The sequence below is a fragment of the Phalacrocorax carbo genome, chromosome 4 (assembly GCF_963921805.1).
Source record: "Phalacrocorax carbo chromosome 4, bPhaCar2.1, whole genome shotgun sequence".
NCBI lineage: Eukaryota > Metazoa > Chordata > Aves > Suliformes > Phalacrocoracidae > Phalacrocorax > Phalacrocorax carbo.
Genome location: NC_087516.1, coordinates 14,172,135 through 14,197,975, shown reverse-complemented (window position 1 = coordinate 14,197,975; position 25,841 = coordinate 14,172,135). Strand labels below are relative to the sequence as shown.

Genomic DNA, 25,841 nt, shown 5'->3' with positions numbered 1-25,841 from the left:
TGCATCATACTTTTCCCTTCCATTGCTCACTTCCCATCAGGACTTTATCTCATGTGTTTTTGAGGACTTTCTGTATTTATCCAGAGCCTCTAGAAGTGTGATAGCCTTAATAAGAAGGAAAATTGTGACAGAGCTGCCAGATACCCAGAGGACATGGTCCCACCATGCATCTCCTGTGACTGTACAAGGGAATTTCAAAGGAGCCAGCACACATATTTCTGTCTGAAAAAGCCCAGAAAGGACCAGGAAAGCCTGAGTCTAAATGGGAATGACTGTCAAAGGGCTGGAGATTACTACTTTCTTAAAAATACAGAGAACCCAAGACAGAGAAATAAAAACTGAACCACCTAAACTTACTTTCTAAAGGTTTCTAAAGGTTTATGCCTTTTTAATATAAGTCATGTTACTGGATTTCCAGTAGAACATTTAGAAGAACCCCCCGATATAAAAGACCAAAGCCCCGAACAGTAAGATAACAACTTTGAAGTACACAACACATAAGATAAAATTTGCCACAGCCAAAACTGAAGCAACTGTGAGTCACTGGTACTGTGCACTAAGGGCAGAGAAGTATGCGGCAAAGCTTTGGAATTAAATAGAAAATCCCAGCCAGGGAGGTGCTCAGGGCTGTACTATCAGAATATTTAATCATTTGTCATAATTTAGAATACTGTTGATTTAATCATGTGATTTATGATATCAGGTGCTTTTCAGGTAAGCGATAAAGTGAGCTGGTTTTAAATTTATCATTACAGTTTTACTAACCTCAGCTGCAGATGTGCTGATTCACACTTATTTGCAGATCTGTCACAAGCATGCAAAAAATAGTGCAGTAGTATATGCAGAGAGAAAATAAATCCTCCCCGATCCCAGTGCTTTCAACCTAAGATTTCAATACTTTCATCATCTGAAACATTTACCCATTTCAGAATAGGAGTAGACAGTTACCCCACTCCTCTCTATCCCGTGCATTTGGTGTTCATGTGAATTAGATCAACATTTGAAAAGCAACAGTGACATTTCTTTTTTCTTGCTGGTTTTCCTTTTCTTACCGATTTATGGCTTTTAGCTGTTATAGTCTTCACCTTATCAGGGTCCCAAATAACCACATCAGCATCCGATCCCACAGCAATCCGGCCTTTTCTTGGATACAGATTAAAGATTTTGGCAGCATTGGTACTGGTGACAGCTACAAACTGGCTCTCGTCCATCTTACCTGTGGCCTGAAAACAATGTGACTTGAGCAAAACATGCTTATATAAAATGGGGATTTACTATTCAGAGTGCTGAACGATCAAGGAGATGCAGGAATGCACGTGGTTCATACATATGGTGATGCTGCACGGAACAGAGGTTTCATCAAGCAGGACTTCATACACGGCACATTACTTGGGAGTTTCAAATAAGTGACTGCGTTATTCCTGGCACCCCAAAGAGTAGCCAATAAAACCTTAATGCAGGTGATACCATCAGGCTGCTCAGTTATCTAAGGTCCCTTTCTCTACACACTGATGCCTAAGTGTGTTTTGTTGCTAGCCCTAGTAATTTCTATTTAAATGTTTTAAATATTTTAAAACAGAGAAACTTACATGAGTATTATGAGATTAAATAGAAGATCAAGATTCAGACTCTTTTAGAAACACTTCTTGCAGATTAGGTCCATTCTACTATTAGTACTACCAAACCTATACATCTAAGTAATACATCCCAATTATAACGTCCTTGCCTGGAGAAACGTCACCACCAATTCAACTTTTTATACAGTCAGTGATGGCTTAATAGCAGCTGTACCCAACAGCATTTTGATTTCTCAGTAGAGTATTTTGGGATGTTCCCTGGCAATAAGTAAGAACGATGTTCCAAGAAAGAACAACAGTGCCAAACTTTTTAATATTAAATGAACGCTTATTTCCTGCCTGGTAAAACATGAGATTTGCAAAACAGACGCTACTCAGTGGTGCAGGACTGAATGTCACCACCTGTAAATCCCATGTTGCAGCCCTTGCTGCAGCTCCTTCCCTTCGCGGGAGTAACAACAGGGAAATATCACTGGTTGGCTGCACCTTGCTTGTTTCCCCGCTTTGCTCCTACATGGCAGATACCTGAAGCTGCTTCTGTGCTTGGAATCTCAATAGCAGTCCCTGAAGAAAGTGGTTATTAAACACAGTCTGGCAGAAGTGCTCACAAGAGCACTGTAAATTACTACCACTTCCCTGTTTGCAATATGCATTCGAGCGCAATGCAATATAAGGTAACGAGTGTGTGTGAGTGTGTGTGTGCATGGGTGTGTATGTGAAGATGAACAATGGAGGGAGAATATCATTATATATTAGGATCTGTGGAACTATCAAAAAATTGCTTATACTGGCACCCCACCGCAAAACACGCCAGTATGAATTACACGCAGTGTTCTCCTTCAAAGCATTTTATCGTCTAGCCTCAGGCTCAGTTGCCAACCATTTGTAATTTCTCAGAAACGATGAGACACTTCCCAGATTCAAACAATCCATTCATCACGTTTATATGGGGTCCACTTCAAAATCATTAAACTGCTCCAGGTCCTACATCTCTGAGAAGCATCCTCTCTGACAGAACTGGAAAATTGAGCGGTGGAGTCTGTGAAGCCTCAGGTCTAGTAAAACACGATGGTGTTGCAGTGTAAAAAGTGAAACACGGCCCTGAGTTTATAAAACTGGAGGTTTTCGAAATAAACAATATACCTCCTAGTAGTGCTCTCTCTGGGAATTCTCAGAAATATATTAGAAATTCACTTAAGTGCTGGCCAAGAGTCTCCTGGCTTTCATTATTCAGCCAACACTCAATTTCCTTTTAGTCCATAAAAGTAAGTAATTACTTACTACAGCCTTGTCCCAGACAACAGTCATTCTTTCCTCAATTCCGTTGACACCTTCAGGAATCATAGTGAAGTTGTCCTTTCCAATGGCTTTCTGGGCAGTGCTATATGGGCAATGTCCACTTCCCGTCACCTGCAGGTCCCCGCTGTGGAGTTAACACACAGAAGGTTTAGACCAGGCATCACGAAGGTTACCTTGGTCTCAGAAGAGCTGTGAATGGACCTTTCAAGCCTACACACCAGAGGCATCGGCTGTAAATCATGTCAGCAGCCTTTACATGTTGGCTACAGATCACTGAAGAACACAATGGCATTGGTCATCTCCACTGTCCCCCAGGAGCACCCTGAACTCCCAGATTACAGATCCCTCGGTTTTCCGGCTGCTTATCGACAGAGATCAGGCATGAGCCCACTAACCAGGAAAAAGGATTATTCTAGGATTAAGGAAATGATCAGAAGCTTTGATTAAATAACTGCCACTCTCAAGAGAAATGAATTCACAATCATGTTGGAAAATAATTGAAAATTTTACAGTGCAAAGTCATGAACATCAAGCTTGCTTCCCTGCATTTTTCCCCTGCAGATATATTTTTCTTGCAGTTCTTACATGAGTATTTCTTGTCTGACCTTCCAAAACAGAACCATGAAGATAAAAAAGGAAGGAAAGCTTTTTACCAGGTAGCCTTCTAATTAAACAAAGAAAGGCATAGTGCAAGTCAAATATGTGCTCTGGATTTATCTACCTTAAAAGTCTTACACAGAAAAAGGCATGGAGTAAAATACAAAAAGAGCTACCAAATAATAATTCTTTTATTTAAGAAGTAATTTTTTCAGCCTAGAGAAAATATTTTGCAGAGAGGAGAACTGGATCACAGCTGCTCTTGGGAATAAGAAGAAAGAACATAACCAATATGCAGAATCTTGCAAAAATAGAAAGACAAAAATGAAGATAGGTTCTTCAATATCCACAGAAAATAGGTGATATTTTTAGGTCTTGGTTAAGCTTACAGGAGTCAAGCACATTAAAACCCACTACGACTTCTCTTCTATTGTTCCAGAAGGACGATGTCCCCAAAAGCCTGTCATCTTTTTCTTTAACAGATTATGTAAGTTCCAGCTCTGAAACATCTGAATGATTCTGGTCCACAAATTTAGATTCCAGCAAGCTAACAAATAGCCATGTGCAGAGGAAAAAAGTGTCACACACCAGTAATTCTAATGCAATTTTCTGGGCTGCCAGCCCTAATGATTGCTGATAGTCAAAGAAGAACCTTTGGCCTCTTTTCTGGTTCTCCACTATGCTCACATCCATCCACCCATCCATTTTTTAGCAAAGCAATGTATTTAAGCAAACCCTTGTATTTAATAGTGAAAAGGCAGCTATGTTTTAACTATTATTAATGTTTAGCAGATTATTAATGACTGCCTGGCTTTACTCCATAGGATTAAACCAAATCCATCAGTTAAACATTCATTTATTCTAACAGAACAATAAAGTCAGAAGGCTGCAATGCCATTTCTCCCTTTTTGTTGCTTTTCTGTCAGCTAAGCTTCTTGTGGCTCACCCTCTCTCCCTTTCCTGCCCTCTGATGAATACAACCATGAAAACATGAATGTCATAGCCAGGCCCTGTATCGCTGCCCATTTCCCTGAGGTTATGTTGCACTTCTTACACCATGCTATTAATTCCTACACCTGAAAGATAAAATGGAGTTGCTTCCTCTGAACTCTGTTTTCCCTTTCCTCTGACATTTAATGACATGCACTGCACTCCCCAGTCTAGTCAATATAAGACTTCTGCAGCTGAAGCATGAGCTCAAGAGCCACCCAATGCCTCCTGGTTAACTCCTACTGTCTAGATATACTCTACTGTCAAATGGGGGGGGTGAGCATCAGATCAGCTAAAAAACTGACAGACAAGAAGGGATCACCACGGAAAACATCTCCAAAAGAAGGAGAGGTAGGAATTAACAGCAGACATAGGTGTATCTTTAAATGCCACATCAATACCTTATCATCTTATTCTTCACCGTAAAAAACGCTTTCACAGCAGATTACATCTTCCATGAAGCGCCAAGATCTTACATCTCTAGTTCAGAACAGATGGCATATCACAGCAGCAATAATAACACAGCATTACACCATGGAAGACGAAAGCTACCTCAGGTGCACGGCCCATAGATGACACAAGAACCAAACCTCATAAGGCCAATCCAATCTGTAAACCCCATGAGCCATGCTGGATTTTTACATATTCAACTTTCCAAAGTGAAAAATCAATATTTTCTGTGAAAAGAGCACAAGCAGTATGATACGTACTTGCAGAGGAAGAATGTTGTACAGATTTTTTAATGAATGTAAATATTGGTCTCCTGATGAACAGTGCCACAGGAAAGTGAAATACTGTCTTTACCATCACCCTTGCACAAAATTCCCCACAAATGCATATCAGACTGATAAAATATCAGTTCTTTTTTTAGTTTCACAGTATAGATTTAAAGTATTAACACTGAAAGCAGGCTAAGCTGCTGTCATTTAAGATCTAGGACTTTAAGCCACTAGGAAAAAAAGGCCATTTTTGCATGCTTGGAGGATAATGAAAACTTCTGCGACTCCTCAGTTTGTCTTTCTGATGTTAGTGTTAAAAAAAGTCATTATTTGGATTCCAGTTCTAAAAATTCTCTTGCTATTTTAGCTAATCTGTTTTGACCCACATACTATTATTTTGGGACTCTCTACTAAGAAACATACGGCCATGTCTGAGAGAGTAAAGAGCCAAACCTTTTGATACACATTCACATGTTCTGGGTAAAAGCCTTACCCTAACACAATGAGCTTCACTATTTATAGAAGTGCTCATAGTGCCAGATCAGACCAGAAAAGTCATTTTTCTTCCTTGTTTTAAGGAACAGAAAGCTCAATTATGGAAAACCATTTCTGCCACCAGGCCATCACAACAGAACAAATTCCTGCATATTCTTACCAGAAACACATGTAACTCAGAGCTCAACTGTGCGTGCATTGATAGTGCTGTGAATGCAGCTTCGTTAGGGCAGCTGAGTTAAAACCTGGGTTTGGCGGACTGCACCGCCTGACCCACCACGTGCAAGGAGAGATGCGCACACTGCAGCAGCAGCACTGATTGATGGCAGCTTCCCTTCACACGTAGTGCCCATCCACCTAACGGGCAGCTCTGCCCAAGCCTGAATTACACAGGCAGGAGCCGTATATGTATACCTGCCACACCGGCACTGCCTGCCATACAGCCTGCCAGGTAGTCATGTGGAAAGCTAACCTCAGGGGGAAATGTTTTCTGAAGACCAATGGGTCACTTTTAGGATTCAAATTCTACTGCTCTGTCTAGAGCACTGGAAACTGTAGAAAGGGCAGGCAGCAGGTGAGATGAGTGCCACCATGTGGCGTTAAATAAGGTTTTGAATGGTAAGTTGAGCTCCTCACTCCAGCACTAGCAATCTGTCCTGGTGGGACTTCAGCTGTGAATTTCCATATCATTTCAAAGCAGATGGTCTTTTGATAAGCTAAAGACGACCTGGCTACAGGAAGGAAATATTTCAGGGATGCATTTACAGTCTGGGTTGCTGGCATGGCATTGCTGATGTCTTCTTTTCTATATGAGAAAGACACTTCTCGTTCTGCTGTCCACACTCCTTTCACCTCTCTAGTGATAACCCTCTCCCTGCCAACCTGAAGACAGTCAGCTTGTACCCCTATTCCATCAAGTGATGGCCTCCAGTCACCAGCTTACGCCCCTGAGTCCCTGACAGTCTCCTTTGTAATCCACTCTGGCTTCTTTCTCCTGCCTGACATACCTTCGCTATATGTACCACTTATCTTGGCTGGATTCCAGCTTGAGGACCCTGGAACCTATAAAGACACAAGGCAAGCTAAAAGGATAAGGCTGCAAAGCTAAACACAAGCAAACTTACACGACTTTGGTCCATCCCAGAGGAAGGCAAACTACCAAGTCAGAAGTTTGAGATACACAGGAGTTAAAACCACTGTTAAAAACACTTAGAATATAGTTTAGGACAGCCTAATTCTCAAAAGTGCTCACAGCTTAGAGCCCTGCACCAGCTTTGGCAAAAATTGCACCAGGAAAGTTTCCTACATTCCTAGATTCCTACATTTCCTGCATTCAGGGACAACCCTGATTCCAGGAGCTGTGCTTGCAAGATACGAGCACGGGTTTAAAACTGAGTCCGTTTACACAGATGGGGGTTTATCCACAAGGCTGTTGTTTGTGCTGGACAGTGAGGATGAATCCAATCGTATATTAACAATTTGGCTGGAGCAAACAGAAAATGAGGGAGAAAGCCAGTTTGAAGGCCTGGGCTAAAGACTATCTAGCCATACAACTAGGAATCACTTGAAAAGCACAAAGAAAAAGAAATAATTCCTGAATAACCAGCAGTTACCTCTCTAACATGCTAACCAGGAGCTGGAGAGTCCATGCCTGCTCACCTGACTGACAGCCTAAACACAGGGATATAACCATCCCTGCTTTTCCACAGTCCTTTCTCTGCTGTTTTGTGTATGAGACTGGTCTAAAGGAAACTGAGCTTATCCCTAGATGCTTCATCCCATGTGGTTTTTGCACTTGCCTGACCATCAGCCTGTAAAAAAAAATGAAGGTCTTACCATGCTAAGAGCGAATTTAAGTGATCTGGAGTGGTAGGATCAGGGCTTAGAGGTGGCGAGGTCACAAAAGCTGCAGCTTTGGCCCAGTTTTTGCTCCAGTAATGTGTCCCATCTGTCCCCAAGCTGGCAGTGATTGGCTCTCCAAAAACAAGGGGACCTTGGGGAAAGCAAAGATATACAGGAACTGATTACAATCCACTCTCTCTTCAGCACATTATACTGCTTGCTGCATGCAGCCATGTATAATTCACGCATTGCTACCATGGCCAGCTTAGCTCCCAGAAAATTAAGCAGCCCTGGCTTTGTCTGTATGATAAAAAATTAATCAGAGGCTCTCTCTGCACTACGCATGCTTTTGATCAGCATATTTAAAAAGCTCCCTTTCTAATCCAGGAGGAGACAGTTCAGATCTGGTTTTAATTCGTACTGTTTTAATCACAGCCATGTTCTCTACGTTGCTCTGCTTCAGAGTGCATTTAGGTGGAGGATGGGCTCCAGCAGACAGATGCCTTTTTACTACTCCCAGGTTGGGCACAGCACCAGCAGATAGCAGCGTACGGTCCCCAGCACCGTACTCCAAGTCTCAAGAATACAAGTATCAAGACAACATTTTGCTCTTTGGCTTTTCCATATTGCTCACACCAGCCAGTAGAACAGTGGTTGTAGCACCAACCAGGAGAACAGTCCTGACTTGCAAATGCAGCTTCAAAAGCGGCTGCCCCCAGGTCACAAGTCCCTTTTGGATGTTTTGTAATCTGGATCCCTCCGCGGCCCCAGCAAGCAGTGTCAGCCCACAGACATCCCCAGTACACATCTGACAGGGTCAGCTTCCAGCAGCAAGGCCAGGAGCAAGCACCAGGCGTCTCTAACAGCACATTCACTGTCCAACCCACCCCTCGGAGGGCAATACCCTGAGATATCCCCCAAAAGGCACAGAGGATGCGCTAGACCCTGTTAGGAAGAATGTATCTCCCTCCCATGAACAGTCTAGAGGAAAGGTAAAAGGGAAGACAGGATAAAGAAGAGTTACAACACAGTCTTCTAGGGTACAGTTTGTGAGGATTGGTTCTCAAATGAAAAATGTAGAAGGATTTCTCTTCATCTCTCCCAGCCATAAATATTTAGCGTCTGTGACGGTATTACCATTCTTCAGTAACCTCTCCCTATGTCTTGTGATTTGCGTCAACATGTACAGGTTTTTCCACCAAGCTTCTATTCAACAACAAAAAAAAAAAAGAGTTTGGGGGAGTAAAGGAAATCTCTCACCTTTCTTTCTGGCCAGTGCGATGATATCAGCGGCACTCTTGCTCATCACCTTGGTGATGTACACTGGGCAGTTTATTCGACTGGCAATGGTGATGGCACGGAAAACTGCTTCTGCTTCAAGCTGAGGAAAACAAGGATGAAAAAGGTAAATGCAAAAGCAGACTGAAAAAAATGAACTAGAGGACTGAGCCATATTTCTCCCTGTTTAGCAACAACTCTTCAGGAGTTGGTTCTGCTTTTTCATAAGAGAGACGCAGTGCTGGGAAACAGGGAGATAACTCAACCTCAGACACTTCACGTCTAGTAGTAACCACAGCCAGGCTGTACTTCCTAACAGGGCACAGCTGCCCTGGCACAAATACAGCTCCCTGGGTCCCTGCACCCCAGGAAAGGTCACATGCAAGCAACTTAGGGGGCTTCTCCTTACCTCCTTCCCACCTTCCTGCTTCAGACTTCTACCCTGCATTTGGAAGGAGAATGAAGCAAGGAAACATTGCCCCAGCTCAGAGACAATCTCTGAGCTCTCTCTGGCAGCTCACCCTAGGCCATCTTTACACAAGGATAAGATGACAGTGAATGTAAAGTATTCTCAAACAGCAACTTCAGCACTATGGACTCAATTTAGCTCATAATCCATAAAAGGCTTTGAAGCATCGCCCAGTAAGTCCCCTCTGTCAGCGAGCATAAAGGCAATCTCCTCCCAGGGAGCCATCTGGGATGCAGGCACATGAAGCAGCCATCTTCAGACAGAGAAGCAGTGTTTCCCAGGGGCTCTGGAGACTCCTTTCCCCACTCATTCATTTTTATACCTCCTTCCCAGATGGACTCACAGTATCAGCATTGTAATACCTAAAACTCCAGTGTGACTGAAAATACTGACACAATGGTACAGAAATTTCTCTCCAAGAGTTGTGCTAGAAAAGTTGAGCAATTTAGCTCTTCCAAACCCACATGGCTTCATTCGTCACAGTTTTGTAAAATATTTTTTCTTAGATCAGACTGTTGTTTCAGGTTTTCCTAGGACTTTTATCACATTTGCTTTGGAAGCCCCAAACACACCCGCAGAAGACCAGGGAAGGAGGCAGGACCTCTCTACCTCGTGCTGGGGCTGAGGTGGTCAGATGCGCAGTCAGAAAGATACAATATTCCTTTCTGGAAACTGCAAATGCAGATTTTCCTTAGGCCCTTGTTCTAATTAAAAGGAAATTGCTCCATTCTTTTAGAATAATTTAGGTGCAAGTTAAATAGCAAAATGAAAAAGTACATAAACAGTTCAATAGAAGAATGTGACCAATTAAGCTGATTCCTTTTGCCTTGGAGAGAGGTTATATAAAGATCTGCAAACCACAACAATCTCTTCAAGTTTAGCCTCAAATCCCCAGGGCCTTGTCTCTTTAGTCTTCAAGAAAAGCAGTCACTTCCCACTACCACCCTCCATCATCCCATTAACGGTCTGAACTGTGCACATTAAGGGACATCCACATGTCTCCACCTTCTCCCTCTCATTAAAGAAACCCTTTCCAGATGCCCAAGATGATCCTTGCCAGAGCCTGGTTTCTATTATAAGAGTTGCATAAACTGAGTTGCCTTGCAGCATCTTTCCATTCTCACATATTTGCATTTCTACAGCCTGCATTTCTACAACAAGTGTATCTGCCGGCATAAATGTAGATTTATATGTGGGCGTATGCATATTCATGGTATATACATAGACATCTTATAAAAGGTTTTCAGCCAAACTGTTTTAACAAATGCAATTACTCCAAAGCCTAACCCACAAGCTGCACTGCTGATTTTTACCCTGATAAGCCCATTTTTTCATCAACATGAATTAAATCACAAGGGTCACATTCAAAAATACATGCATGACCATGCCTGGGGCAGCAGGAGCTGAGACTCCTGAGTGTACAAGGACTGAGGGAATGCACCTGCTGCAGCAGCAAAGGGCATTTCAGGCAAACAAACAGGCTGAAGGCGACCTGGACTTTTCAAGGCTTTGAATAATACTAGAAGAGGCTGAAGGAGAAGCAGACTGTTGCCTTTCCCCACGCACCCATCCATCTGCACATGCAGAACCCAAGCTCCAATACTACATGCTTAACAAAATATTTCCATGAACGACAAAATGAGTGAAGTCTCTTACCTCCTCAGGCCTGCTCAGGGCATGTCCCTCGGGTCCGGTGATTCCCATCTCCAGGATACGTTTTTGTTCCTGCAACATAAGAGATAAATGCTGACAGCCGCTCGAGGTGAGGCCCTTGCACCAGGCATCCTCTGGCGGATTAACAGCCATATTGTCTGACTGCCCCTTTTTTGTCTGTGTAAGTGCAGCTGTGTAAGCCTGCTGCAGGGGAAGGAGGACTGAAAACACCGGCTATACGCTGGTCCCATGCCACTCTGGCATCTGCTCCATGCAGCCGGCACAGATTTCAGAGGAAGATTTGTCACTGCAGTGCAATAGAGCACATTTGTGCCTCAAGCCCTTGGGGTGCACCATCCGAAGTCTCCTCTGCTCTCCAGACATCAACCCAGGGAACAGGTTTCGAACAGTATACTAAACAGTAATTATGGATATTTCCAGCCCACAATTCTTTCTTCACGTGCACAAGTTCCTCTCTGGCTGCAGTCCATGAAGCACTGTTACCTTCATTAAACTTCCAGCATCGCTGACACTTCATCAAATAAAGTCTTGCTTTTGGCGTCCACTTTTCTGTAACACTTTTTTCCTACAGAGTGAATCACTGAAATTTTGTTTTCACAAAAGCAAAACAGTGCCCTCCAGTTGTGAGGGGACTGTGTCCACAGCAAAAAGCCCATCTTAGGACCATTGGGGATTTGTCAGAAAAAATCTGTACCTATCAAGCTTCACAGCAGTGACATTATTTTTTTGAAATAGACAAAAAACTTCACCTATCTTTTAATTTAAGATCAAGCAGTGGTATTCGAATAAATTTCCCCTTTTGTAGAAAATGGTGGTCAGCCACTTCTGATCTGGGGTTGGTCCAGGTCTGCCAGCAGAGCAGAAGCGGGGCCAGAGCTGTTGATGTACCTCCGCCCCTGGCTTGCCCTCCTCACGAGTCTCTAATGAGCCAAGTTCCACAAATCTAATGACTTCGTGATACAGACTAATGTCCCCTAGAGACCAGGATGAAGTTACCGAACATACTTTACTGTGTCATCTAATAAATATTTTATCCCAGGCCCCCGAGGGTGAAAAGCTCACGTATTACCAACATAGTCCAGCAAAACCTGAGCAAGTTAATATTCACATACACTTTTGCCTTTGCTGTAATCAATCAAGGCTGAAGAGGCATTAATAGGAATGTATCAATCTGACTCTGCAATTAAGATTATTTTGGTCAGAAAATCATAATGTTTCACAGGTATTCTTACAAATAGCTGTTCTAAATCATTAATGCGACAGCTCTGAACAGTGCCAGTCAAAGACTTCAGATAATTAAAATACAACAAAAAAAAAAGTTGCAACTGTTCCATACAAAAAATAGCAAGATGGCAAAGAACGGAACACAAAGAAGGACGGTTTGCCTCTTGAAGGAAGTCATAAAATCAGATCATATGATAAAATTATCCACCATAAGAGGATTTGATAGTGCTAATAAGATAGAATATTTGTTTGATAAGATCAAATTCAGATTTTCACACAGGATAGTCCTGCAAAACCTCCCTGCAGGCAGCTTTCTTTTCACTATCCAAATAATCCTTCTGAATAAAAGCATAAGGAAAGACTAGTTTTATGAGACACAGCAATGGCGAAGGAATACGTTGATGTATAACATAATTTACATTTCTTTACTACTTCCTCTTTTCCTAATAATTTTTCTGTCCTATATGTTCATATTCCATGGCTGTATATTAAAGCTGATCAAAGAAAAATATAACTGAAACAGATTTCTATAAGAAATGCAATTCCACAAGGGCACCTTGATCTGAATGGGGAACATATCAAGTCATCATAGGTGCCATTTGATTTGTTTCATTTTGCCATTCCTTCTGGAATACTGACTTACTATGTTACTTCTTAATTATTTTCATTCTACTGGATATTTTAGATTGTATTATAACTATAAATTATATAGTTTGGTAGTTTTAAATCATGCTAATCTTCATGGGGAATCCACTTTTTTTCCCTCTTGAGTCCAAATGAGGGTTTTCACACGGTTTCAGTGGGGAACGGACACAACTGCAGTTTATGTGCCTGTTGAATCCTTGCTAGTAACTTTTGAGTCCAGGGGTTATTTTGGCCAAACTTGAAGGGAAAAGGGAGAGATGGCTCTCAAAGGTGGTAAATTCCTACCAGGCAGATAAAGGACAGAATCCCACTAAAGGAAAAACAACAAAACATACCCATGTGGGCAACAGCCCTTACACATTGCCCCACCACTCAAACGTTCACCTGAGGTTCTCCCTTAACCACGAGACAAGGTGGCTTCTCTAGTCCAGATCTCAAAGACAACTTGTTTTGAGCTATTGCAGTTTCCCTGTCAGCTCTGCAGCCTAGTCCTTAGCAGATAAACCAGCAGCTAAAGAGCTCAGCAGATAAAATCAGTCAGCTCACTTGGAGCCTCACGGACCTCAGAGAGGCTCTACACACGTACATGGGATCAGACGACGGAGACATCTCTGCAACAGCCTTAAAAGATTAATCTGCCACAGATGTATGCAGTCATAACAATACCCGTCCAAACCCACCCATTCTGCGTTATGGAAAGACCAGCAGGAGGTTTACTATCGATTGCTGTCCTTGGGATACCTCTGTTGCACAGATCAGAGCTACGGCACGCTCCAGTGTGAGGACAGTACCTACACAGGGGACCTGACCTGCAAAGAGTGCACTGGGGATCCAAAACTTTTTAATGGAACAAACTGAATTTGAGCCCAGTTTCCTGGTTCTGACAGGCATCTTCAAAGAGCATGACTCACACTTTAATACACATTTTTAAAATGTTTAGATGATTAGCTATTTTCAAACTATAGAGATTTATAAAAATATTCTCAAAAATAAATAGGTCTGAGAGCTTTACCACACACTCTAGATGCACTATGCTGCTTATGTTGATAGCTGCATAAGAGACATTATTATAAAACTTCCCAGCTCCAATTTTTGTCCCCATAAACTCTGAGTAAGGCTTTAGGTTACTGTGCTTCACTTGTTTCTGATGGACTCAGAAAAGATCTTCTTGCTTCCTTCTGCCTCCCTCACCCATTCTTCATCTGCTGCCAAGGTAAGATGCTGTCTGGATCACTTCTCTACCTCACAGATGCTCTGCCAAAGCACACAGAAGGGCCTCCACCCTCTCATCCCAGGGGTTACACCAGTGGTGTGTAGGGCATCAGGCCCAGTTAAGGCACTTGGAAGGTAGTTCCTTTTTTCCTCCCATATTCTGACTGAAGGGTTTTACTTCTCTCTTGTGTCTATCTTCTCACAAAGTGAATAAAAAATGACAGTTCACTCACCTGAGCTATCAAGTCTCCATTTTCAGCATGGACCAGGATAACAGCCCCAAGACTTTTTAGAAAGGTAAAGGCTTCATAAAGCTGCAGGTAGTACAAAGAAGGAAACACTGCTGAATAAGGAAAACACATTACTTAACACTCAGACCTCTGTTCATCTCAGTTTTGCTCTTTCTATGCTGGTAATATTCTAGGCAAATAGCAAATTATCTCCCTTTTCCACTCTCCACTTTCTACACAGAGCCAGAGCTTCACTGCTAGGTGTTCAGTTACCCACCCCCTTACACACCAGCCAGCCCCAGGACGAACCTCTGCCCTTCTGCACCAAGACAGGGTCAACAGTCCCGAGCAGGGTTATATCTCCCTCGGACATAGTGCCTCCTCCAGCCCCTTGTACCTCTTCCTGCCCTCCCACGCAGGTCTAAGTTAACTGAGTAGTCTCTCTTCCGTAGTTTTAGCAAATGTAAAATGGAATTATTCCCATGGAATGGGAATAATCAATGGACCGCAGACACTTTTAGTACAGCCAAAACACCTCTCTTCTGAAGTGCAGGTATTCTGCACCATCTTCTTAGAGCAGAGAGTGTCAAGCTTTCACCAACATCTTTAATTCTGCAATTAAAAGTTGTAAGATTTTCTCTAGAGCATCCTTTTTTTATTGCTTTCCAACATTCAAAACCCATCCATACCGAAGGGAAACCATTGATTCTATTGTTTTACTGAGAATTTCTGAGCACAGATCTACTGATATTTTGGTTCCCTGTCCAAAAGGTATTCAGCTAATGTGTTTCCCTGTTTAAACAGACTTCAGTAACATGGGAGCCCAGTTTTCAAACACAAATCAAATACTGAATACTCAGTTTCTTCAGTGCCCATTTTTGCACTGGGCAGTTCAGCTAGCATTGAATGGGTTGGAATACACAGCTTGCAACATGCATGTTTAAACAAGGTAACAGGCATTAGTCTGATACATTTTCGTGTATTTCTCTTGGCGATTCCAACAGGGAGTTGAACTTAACAGGTGCTGCCTCTCAGAGAATATTTATATATTATTATGTCTAAAATTCCAATTAAAACCACATGGACTGGAGGTGTAACAACACTTATTTAAGAGACCGAGAGCTATAGCTCTGGGAATAAGTAAGAAAGAAACATTTTTCTCAACTGAATAAGCAAACATTATTACTAACAGATGCCATTGTCCATTTACAATGACCTGATACTTATGAATGGGAAAGCTGAAGAGCCTGGAATCTGTAATGAGCTCTGGACAAACAAGCTCATTGTTATCTCCAGCCCTAGTGAGAAAGGACTGCCTCCCCCAAAGAGCAACTCCATTTAGCTGTTTGGAGAAACCGAGAAACTCTTGAAATCTCAAAACTGCCGCTGCCTTGAAGTCTTCGCCTTTTCTTCCCTCTCTGACCTAGAGTTCTTGAAAGGTAACAGCAAAATAAAGTGCATGGCAAAATCCTGAGCAGTGCTGAGTGGTTGCAATGTTGGGAGACACCAGATAATCCTTGCAGCAGGTGAATGTCATAGACTTGAAGGAACACATGCAGGTGTTCAACACTGCTCAGCACTGACCCTCCAGAGGGAACAACTCCGCTGCACATTTCCCCCAGTCCCATTCGGGTGAGTGGGAATGTTTCTCTGGGATTCAACCTTAGCCCCTCCTCAAGTGCTGAGGGAGATCATAGGAGAGAGGACATAATACAGCAACGAAAAGCATTCAGAACAATACCTGGCTGTCGGACATTTGGTAGAGATCTTTGTAGGCCATGTAGACTTGAAAAGAGTTCACACCTGTTCCAAGACAAAATTCAAAGGTGTTGCCATGTAAGTGGATTATTAAATTGTATTTGAACAAAAACTTCAGGAAAAATAAGCCACACAATATGTTCTGGACTAGGCTTTTCACGAGTGATTGCCAGAAATAAAGCATGGCTCCATAGCTGCATTACAGCTGCTAGGACTAGAAGCCTGAATCCCCTCTTCTCTGGGGGAATTTGTTGGGCTCTGTGCATGGCCTGTGTTCAGTCCTGAAGCAACTCAGCCACCACCGCAAATGAGATTGCTTGTAGCCAAATCACAGACAAGTGATAGTGACTAAAGAAAGCATGTAAAGTTTGTAAAGTTTAAAAAAACTTGTATAATGTTCTGTGAATCACTGGTTTTCTTTTTAGCTTTCTTTAGCTAATCATGAAAACGTTTCAGCTTGACCTAAAACTGTGCTTTTTAATAGATAAACTTCTAGTTAAGTTTCCCCAAAGTGCTGAGAAGCTGTAGGACCTGTGTATCTAAATTTGCACACAAACTCGCTTTTTCTTGACCCTACTGCCCAAAGCACCCAGCTTAGCTGATAGCAGACAATGGGAAGGAGTGGAAGCAAAACCTGAAACCAGTTACAAGGGCAGCTCACCACACCTCTCCTTCCAGCTTCCAAAGATGGAAGGATTTATCTTGGCAGTCATACAAAACCATGAAAGATGACAGCTCCAAATTTTAGAAATGAGTAAGAAATGCTGGTGTTGAGTGTCAGTGGCCAAGAACCAACTGTATTCAAACCACTAGAACTTTTGTTATTTATTTCAAAGATTCGACTATCGACTTCATATTCTAAGGGAATGGGAGTACCAAGCATCTTCTGTTCATATCTTCTGTACATACAAATTTATATTAGTTGATACATTTGCCTTACGCTTTAGTCTACTGACAACATCCCTAGTTTGGTAAAAGGACTGATCCCAGAGTTTCCTAGCTTAAAAGAAAAGTAAATTCTAAGCTGTCTAAGCCTTCAATGCTGCATTTCAAAATAGCTGTCATGAAAACTGTGCTTCCTGGGGCACGAGGAATAAGACAGAGATCTGTTCATGCTTTTCATGTTGGCTACACCAAATGAATAAGGCTCTCTGATGAAGACATAACTCCTTCATGAGTCTAGAAGGTGCAGATATATCCTCAGGCAGAGGGTATCGCTGTTCACACTCACACAGAGAATTTGTTTATTCACAATTACAAGATTAAAATACCACAGCATACATGCAGCATAAAACCTTAAAATGATCCCTGGCATTACGTCCTCCTGCTGAGGCCAGGCTGCTCAGGGAGAAATGCAAAGCGGGAGCCGGCCCCTCCTTGCTGACCTCATGCTGAGCTTATCTAGCCTGGACCATGGACCCCGTCAGCCTGTGAGCCTGTCCTTTCTTCCTGTTTTCCTGTTTCTCAAGTTCCCAGAAAACACGCATGGCCTTTACTAACTGTAACCCCTCAGCCTATTCCTCAGTACACAGCTTCAATGTACTTAGTTAGTATGTCCCTGCTTTAAAACCTTTAAGCTTGACTATACCTTTCCTGGGGCCGGTGCTTACAGCCTCATGCCTGCAGCACCATCTCCCCTCTGACTGCTCACATCTTCCCAACTTGCCTTGGAGGAAAGCTCTGTTTCTTTTCACAAACCCACACAGTGTCTCAGATGTCAGCCGCACCTGGGAGCCCCCTTTCTGCATAGGTGACCACACACACGCGAAGCAATGAGAGCCACATCAAGGCTGCAAGCCATGCCAACTAGCCTCAGTGATGGTCAGAAGGGACTGAATCCTCTCGTACACATTTCTCTGTCAGCAAAGAGATAGGCTACTTTTTGCTCTCCTTTATCCATTGGGATCTAGCCAAAGGTGATTCACTGAATCACAATCCCACAGGAGATAACGCGGCTTTCTCTGGGTACTGTGGTTGGAAGACATGCATTGAGCCAAGCAATATGTATTCTCTTCCTTTTTCTTTTATTGCCTTTGTAACTTAGGCCCTTTTCTAACTTTGGTAAAATGACTGTAAGATTTGCTCCCACTCACTTTAATGTTGTCCCTGAAGTCAATGAGAGTAGAAGGGATCCCGCCATGGGATCTTGAGCCTGTCCCTTACCGACAGCTCCCACAGTGCAGAAGCAGAGTTCTCCTACCTAAATGCACATCCATGCTCTCAGTTACCACAACAGACACACACAAGGTGGAAGGGCATCTCACAGGCTGCCTTTACAGCTAACAGGAGAGATGGTTTGAACCACCCTGCCTTGCAAAAACAGTACCTTTACAAGACACTGAGATAAAATAACAACAATTTACATATAGAGGTATCCAAGATTAGACTCTGCCTAATGCCTTGGTCTGGTGTCTCAATCTACTCATTGGAAATATGTGGCTTTTCAAAAGACCTGGTCCATGGCCTGTTGACCTTAATGCTTAACACTTGTTACATACTACATTCTTGTTAATGTCCTGCTTGCTCTTGCACCAGGACTACTCAACAGGATCCTCTCCAAATTTCACAGAGTTGTACAAGTTTTTTTGAACAGTGACAAAGTGCAGTGGCTAAAGGAATGAGTGAGGTGTCTGTCAACATATTTCAGGCTGTTATTCCTTTGCATATGCTGGAGAAGTCCAGCCCCACTTTAGCCGCCAAAATGCTACGAGCCTGAGTCTTTATAATCAACATTTGGTTCTACAAAATTTGCAGGCCCTTCCAAAGCCTGTGTCTCCTTAAATTAGCTTGGTATTGATTTAAAACTGATTAATTATTCAATTATACCTCATGACAGGGCACCTCAACAGCAGCTCTGTGAACTCCCCTGTTATTCATGCCAAAATTGTATTAGGCACATGAAGCACTGCAACGTGATTAACTGAGCCGTGTTACTTGGCTAACTCGCCCACCAGACAATCAACTGAGAACAAATTCAATCCAGATTCCCAGCTGATGAAAACCAATGTCACTCCATTGACATCAGGTCTATTTGCACCAGCTGGCTCAAATGTTTCCAATTATCAGCAGAAACTATCCATTAATCTGAAAGCCCCTGCCACACTGAAATATTTCCTGTCGTGCTTGTGCTTTCGTACTCGCCCTTACCTTGCATCTCCTAACACATCATGAGAGTAATTCACATTGACTACCTGAGGCATACTGCAGCATCCGTGAGAACAAAGGTGAGCTCCTAATTCTATTGCCACCAAAGAGGCCACCAAGGGCCCTGTCACACATCCCAGTTCAGGAACTGACGAACAGATTCCTGCTTCCCTTGAAGAGTGAAAGGCAGGTCAGGTTTACATTGAAAACTCACATTTCAACAGTTGGAGAAAACTATTAACCTAACTGTCTGCACCAGGCTTTTAATGTAAGCCCTCAGGCACGTTTGGGAGTGCTGAGCCATCTGTGATCTGGGAGCTCTGGAAAATAGTATCTAACCCTTGAAACAAGGCACAGTACATTTGTCTGAGAATACAGCCAGCTAATGTACAGCAGCGTATCCATGTTATCACTGATAGCAAGGAATTAGCACAAATTTGGCACCATCAGTGTTGACAGATGTCATCACCTTGTAAAAATCACCTATATTATAAAAAACTATGTAAGACCAGCTGCAGTTTCTCTAAATTATGTGTAATCTTGCTGATTGAATGGTTTTGTTGCCTCAAATCTGGTTATACAGCACATGTACTGCTAGCATGCTGCGATACAGGATAAATTCCCCTACGTGATCACACCTCCACAGTATCTCAGTGAACAACTGCTCGCTCAAAAATAGCATTTTGCTTTGTTTTCCTACTTTGATGGTACATTTCTATATGAAGAGCATTTTTCAAATCTAAGTCATGACTAGCACCACACCCTACAAAGGATGCTGCAAACACATATTACTTAGACTTCCCAGCACAAGGGTCATTATGATTTACCCATGGTAACTAAGTACAGTTTCAGAAAATATTTCTTAATTAATATCCATGCATTTTCAAGGAAAGTATCAAGTGAAAAATATTTGAAAAAATACGTTTCTGGACTGAACTTCCATGCTGTTAGGTAGAATTTTAAGGAACTAGATCAAAATTATTGTTTTCTGAAGGCTAGATTCAATTGTTCACACGTATCTTGCACCACCAAGATGCTCTCCATATATGAAACCACACACTGAGCTGGCAAGTATGGAAAAGGATTCATGAGAGGTTTTATCTGTGCTATTCTGGAGTGGTAGCTGGAGTCCAGATAGGATAACCTACAGCATCTCACATGGTAGTAGACCTGTTAATTAAACTGAATCAAGCCCATACATGTCTTAAATAGATTCCTAAATAAGTGACCTGGTTTTTGTAAGTCCTGAAACAAAGCATCTTCTACTAACTGCAGGGAAAGCCACTGGAGACCAAGCACTTGAGAAAATGAGGACATATTTTCAATATTAAATATCTAACTTTAGCATCTCTTTTTTCTAATAACTTGAAGCTATTTTAAAAATATAGGCATGTTTTATAAAAAAATCTAGTCCTGGCTAGTAAATTATCCTAAGCCATTCGTGATAAATGAGATCTAGCCTGTGATGATAGTTTCTCAGACACATGTGCCCTTCATATTTGGGCTTAATTTGAGGAAGCTAAATGGGCAGATTCCAGTCTAGTTAAAATCTGAACTGCTACATTTAAACATCTCCTTCTCTCCATTCATGAAATAGAGGATCTAAGATGACTGGGCTGATTACCCTAAATGCTGATCTCTGAGTTTTATCTTAAAACAAAACCTAAGTATGCAAGGTCTGAGCCTATTTCCACATGTACAAGCAAGCATAAAGTGATACATTTGTGTCTGACAACATATGCATTTTAATTTTCTGTGCCTATATTGGTGTAAACCTACTCCCTCCACTGGCCTTGCTGCCCATTAGCACTAATGCACAAAGTTTTATGTCCATTTTACACAGCAGCAAGTGAATACAAAAGTCCCAAGGTAGTGCAGAACCTTGGGCAGCATAACCAGCAGCTCTGCATTTCTGTTCCAGACGATGCTTTCGTTAAAATACTTCAAAATGTCATCTCCATATGATATTTCAATAAAACAAAAAAATACTGCTAATTTTCACTCACTAACCTTTGTCTTGCACCAGTATTTCCAGCTCTTCTCGAATCCCATCGTACCAGCCGGTAATGTCCACGTGGAGAGAGTAATCACAACAGGATTTGGTGTCAGCTGCCTCATGCCACTTCTCAAAGGAGGTCAGTAAACTTGATCCAGGTTCTGGAAGCACGTGGTCAACTGAAAAAGACATTCAGTGTCTGTTACCTGGCCTACGTTCTGTTCACATTTCCTCAGTGCCTGTGAGTAGCCTTCCAGCATTTTGGCCAAAACAGCAGATTTGGAGGCAGTTTGTGGGCAGACTGTAACTTGGGGATACTAGCCAGGTCCTGCTGTCTCAGGTAGACTTTGTGGACAGTCTATACTAAAGCTGAGTCTAGCAACCTGCTTGGTGCAGCATCAATAGATGGTGGGAGAGACAAGCATCTCACAGTTTAGGAAACATTTGTTTTTCCTTTAGTGTTGTGTAAGAGACCACAAGTTCTGGACTTACATGTATTTATTGCCTGATGTGTCCATTTCTAATCATCAACCAGTGCCTCGTAGTCACTGAATTGGCTGACTCTGCCTTACCAATATATCAGTGGAGATGTCCCAGAATTGGGAAAATAGCCAGAGGTCTGAACAGAGTTGATGTAGAGCACACTCAGCCACACTATATGGCAGATCGAGTGCACTGCAACTAAGCATCTTCACTGACTCAAGGCTTTCTGCAACTGATGATGCCACAATGTTTACTGCCATAAAATAAAGACACGACTCCTTATGCATACATCCTTATCTTTGTAGGGCTATGTCAAAAGTAAATAGGGAAACAAAGCAAGATTGGCTTATTGGTGGTATTTGCAAACATAATGCTGCACAGGAAGCCCCAACTGAAGAACATACACTAACAAAATTACTAACAAAAGCAATGAACAGCAGTGCATTTTGTGCTTAATGCCAGAGATCCTTTCAGCTAATACTTGCTGCTGAATGTAGGTAATAGATAACACTACCCAGCAAAAAAAGCCACACTCCAATTCAGTGGGAGTAAAACCCCACTGGGCAGCTCCTCTGCACAAGGAAGCTAAGATCATTTACGTCACCTGAACAACTGCCTCAGAAGTCTAACAAAAGGCAAAGCCACTGCTAGTAGGAAAGAGATAAATCTTGGCCTGCCATCTAGTAGACAGAAGAAGGGTTTTTAACAACTAGAAACAATTCTTCCTTCCACCAAGAAAGATGTTCCTCCAGGACATCTCTGGTAAGGACTTCCTCAATTCCTGGTATGAAAACCAAGTTCATAAATAAGCATCTTGTTACTTCTAAAGCCCCTGAAATGTCACTAGGAGGGAAGAGCAGATCTTTGTTGTATTTTCTGTGCCATATACTTACAGCACTAATTACACTGTTTTTCAAAAATCCCAAGAGTAGGTGTATTATCCCTCAGTGCTTGTTCTGTATTTCAGAGGGAAATCCAAGAGACACTTCCCCGTGTCACCCTCTCTTTCTGAGGGTAGGTTTATTTTCAGGACAACCCTGGGTGCAATGATGAATGGATGTCCAACACAGTACCCCAGAATTTTGAAGATTCATTGCAGAAGATCTCAGAAAATCAGTATGGAGCCTCTTGTAGCTATCCCCACACGTGTTACACAAGCTTCTGCTGGGGGTGGGAAGAGTAAGTATTGCTAGTACTCACTGATCATGGTGGTGCCCCCTGCTAGTGCTGCTTTTGTGCCTTGATAGAAGTCATCAACAGCAGTCATTCCGTGGTAGGGCTTTTGTAGGTAAGTGTTGACATCTATTCCCCCAGGAATTACCATGCGCCCATTAGCCTCTATGGTCTTGACTCCTCCAGGAACAATCAGATTCTCTCCTATTTGCCTAGGCAGCAAGAAAGGCAATATTATTTTACCTAAACAAAGCAGCACAGGGGACAGAAGCTATTTGAGGCACGTAGGGGAGAGGAACCATGGGGCCATACAGAAGGAACTGGGACCCCAAAGCAAAGGTGAAGCTCAAACACCCCCTCTGGCCACTCTGCACAGCACTGGCAGAACAAAGCATCTGCCAGCCTGCCTAGCTGGGCCGTGTGCTCGGGCTGCTTTGCATTGCTCTAGTGGCCAATAAAGAAGCTGTAGCACACCAGCATTAAAAAAAATGATTATTTTTTTATATGATTCCTATCTTTAAACAATTACAAATATGTACAGTTAATGCTCTCTTGGGGTCTCTGGTTCTGTATATTATGTTCTTAAATTAAAACAGAAAAACATAGATCAAATATGACAGCAAGCTGGAATTGTAAATATATGGCAGAAGCACAAGGCACATTAGAAAGGAGTTATAATTACTTTGTAACTCACAATGCAAAATTTATCCTTAAAAATAAATCTAAATATCCTAAGATACAGAAATACATATTTAAGAGACCCAAACACCATCAGTCTACCACGTTACATATTCTTCATCCTCCTTTTAAAGGTAAAACTTAGTCAAACATTCTGCATAACTGTGTGGAGAAATGTTAATTAACTGTTGCAGTCTTCTCCCTTCAGCTCTTCAAAACAAGATCTTTTTTTCATTGTTAAAAACATTAATCTGTCCCTCATGCTGATATCAAGCAAACTCTAGATACTTAAAATCAAAATACTTTTCGTGTTCATGGACACAACTCTGAATAAATTAACCTTCAGCTTTTGAAGCCACATTACATTTTTACTGTCTACATTGCATGGTGCCAAACAGGAAAAGCTATGGGTCTGTGTGGAAGCTGTGTCTCTGCGCTGTTACACTGTAATATATTTGGGCTTAGAGACAACTATAAGGTAGTCTAAGTTCACTTAGTTTATCTCGTATTACAGACACACAGACCTCGTCTTAATTTCCTTTTGTCTGAGATAAAATAATATTTATCCACAGCTAAACAAATACCCCAGACATCTGAGCTGCTGAATCTGTTTCTCCCATATTAAAATGCAGCTCCCACCTACAGAGAAAAACACAGCAACTGATTAACAGCCAATCGCAACAAGCTAGAACTGAAAATGAATATAACCATTAATTAAAACCAGTGAAAAAAACAGGGATAATTATTCACATTGGAATTTGGCCAAACCGCCAGAGTTAATAAATAGCCCCAAGAGGTCAAGAATTTGTTTCATATGCTATGCAAAAATGTCACCTCCAGCAGCTTGGCTCCCCTGGTGCTCCAGGTTTTGGCTGGAGGGAAGCACAGCCATTCGGTTAGCAAACTCCCTGCCAGCATCCTGAGCTGAGTCTCAGCCACTCAGCACCAAACAAAGCCAAAAGGACTTGCTCGTGAGAGCTGATAATATCACAGCTTGAAGTCACACAACTCCATGTCTGGCATCTAATATTCATCAACACGTATAGCACTGGGAGCATGTCATAACCTGTGCCAGCTGTGAGGAGCGCTGACAAACATGGAATTGATATGTATGTAAAAGGCAGCAGCAGTCCAGCACATCCTATCGCACAAACAAGTTGTAAGAAGCTCTCTGCTGTTAAAATCTGACTGGCAAAAGCATACCATAAAGCACTCCAACCCATGAGCACATTGAAAGCTTGCATAAAGCTAGGTAGCACCATGGATAATAATGGTGTTGTACTGATTTTCATTAGTTGAATCCATTGCCCAGATTTTAATCAGGACAATCCTCAACCTTTCTACAGTGATTATGTGGCTAAAAAACTCAACTGGGAAAAAAAATCACTATGACCAACCTCCTTTAAATTTGTCTAAGGTGGAATTGCACTCCAAGAAGTACCACACCTTCTGAAAATAACAATATTAAAGAAAACCTACAGAAAAATATAAAAGCAATTCATTTTCTTCTTCCACAGTCAGTGCCTACCAGTTCCCTGTTCAGGAAAACACATTTCCTACCGAAGTGAAAGAGTGCTAAGTATGTACGGAAGATTTTTGGTGACTCATTGCTCATTATTTTCAGTGTACAGTTGAGTTAACAGCTTCTTTGGTAATGGCTGAAGCCATCCAGGCTGAAGTGACATGGGACCAAATGGCCTTTGTGGATGATGCTGCACTATTACCTGTCAGGAGCCTGTCTCATCTCTTGCCCTGGCAAGATTAAGGCTGGGAGAAGGCTGATCTTCACTGCCATTCAAGGTTATTTTTATCCTGACTGACTAGACCACAGAGTAAAAGATAATGTGACAGGATTTCTGAATTGCTCACTTGTTAATGCTAATGTTAATAGGAATGGGGTTCAGCTACTTGTGGGTGAAAAAATAATATAGCACAGATAACTGTATTCTAGACACTGTACAAACGACTGAGCTGGTTTTCTGATACACCAGCAAGTAGAAAACTCAGAGTCACAGAAAGCTGATGCTGTCTACCATGTTCAGTTGAACAAGCTGGTAATCGTGTCGTACGTGAGCTGATTAATGCACAACAGAAGAAGCAGGTTTCAACTCTTCATAAGCTTAACCTGAGAAAGCTGAAAACCTCCCCCAGAACTCAGCGGAGTTATTTCTGTCATTATGAAGCCCAGATCTCTCTTAGGCATCTGAGGCTCCCCCTAACTTGGCTCATGGTCTGCCCAGCTCTGGAGACCCAGTCCCCAGCCACCCATCCTGCACGCTTGTTAGTCCCCTCCAGCCCGGACGGACCCAACCCTTCCCCCCCTTGGCAGGGATGGAGCAGAGGACAGCAAGCACCAGG

At 42.3% G+C, this 25,841-nt stretch overlaps 1 protein-coding gene across 2 annotated transcripts in view; it reads right to left on the bottom strand.

Annotated features, from left to right (window-relative positions):
* The window catches only part of CRMP1 (collapsin response mediator protein 1), a 50,885-nt gene that overhangs the window by 5,877 nt on the left and 19,167 nt on the right, over positions 1-25,841 (bottom strand). For both annotated transcript variants that reach the window (XM_064449120.1, XM_064449119.1), the window contains exons 3-11: positions 22,833-23,017; positions 21,164-21,328; positions 15,993-16,054; positions 14,255-14,335; positions 10,923-10,991; positions 8,780-8,900; positions 7,514-7,670; positions 2,859-3,000; positions 1,053-1,223 (exon numbers count right to left, since the gene is read on the bottom strand). In XM_064449120.1, coding sequence (XP_064305190.1) covers positions 1,053-1,223; positions 2,859-3,000; positions 7,514-7,670; positions 8,780-8,900; positions 10,923-10,991; positions 14,255-14,335; positions 15,993-16,054; positions 21,164-21,328; positions 22,833-23,017 — 1,153 coding nt within the window. The remainder of the gene's footprint in view (positions 1-1,052; positions 1,224-2,858; positions 3,001-7,513; positions 7,671-8,779; positions 8,901-10,922; positions 10,992-14,254; positions 14,336-15,992; positions 16,055-21,163; positions 21,329-22,832; positions 23,018-25,841) is intronic.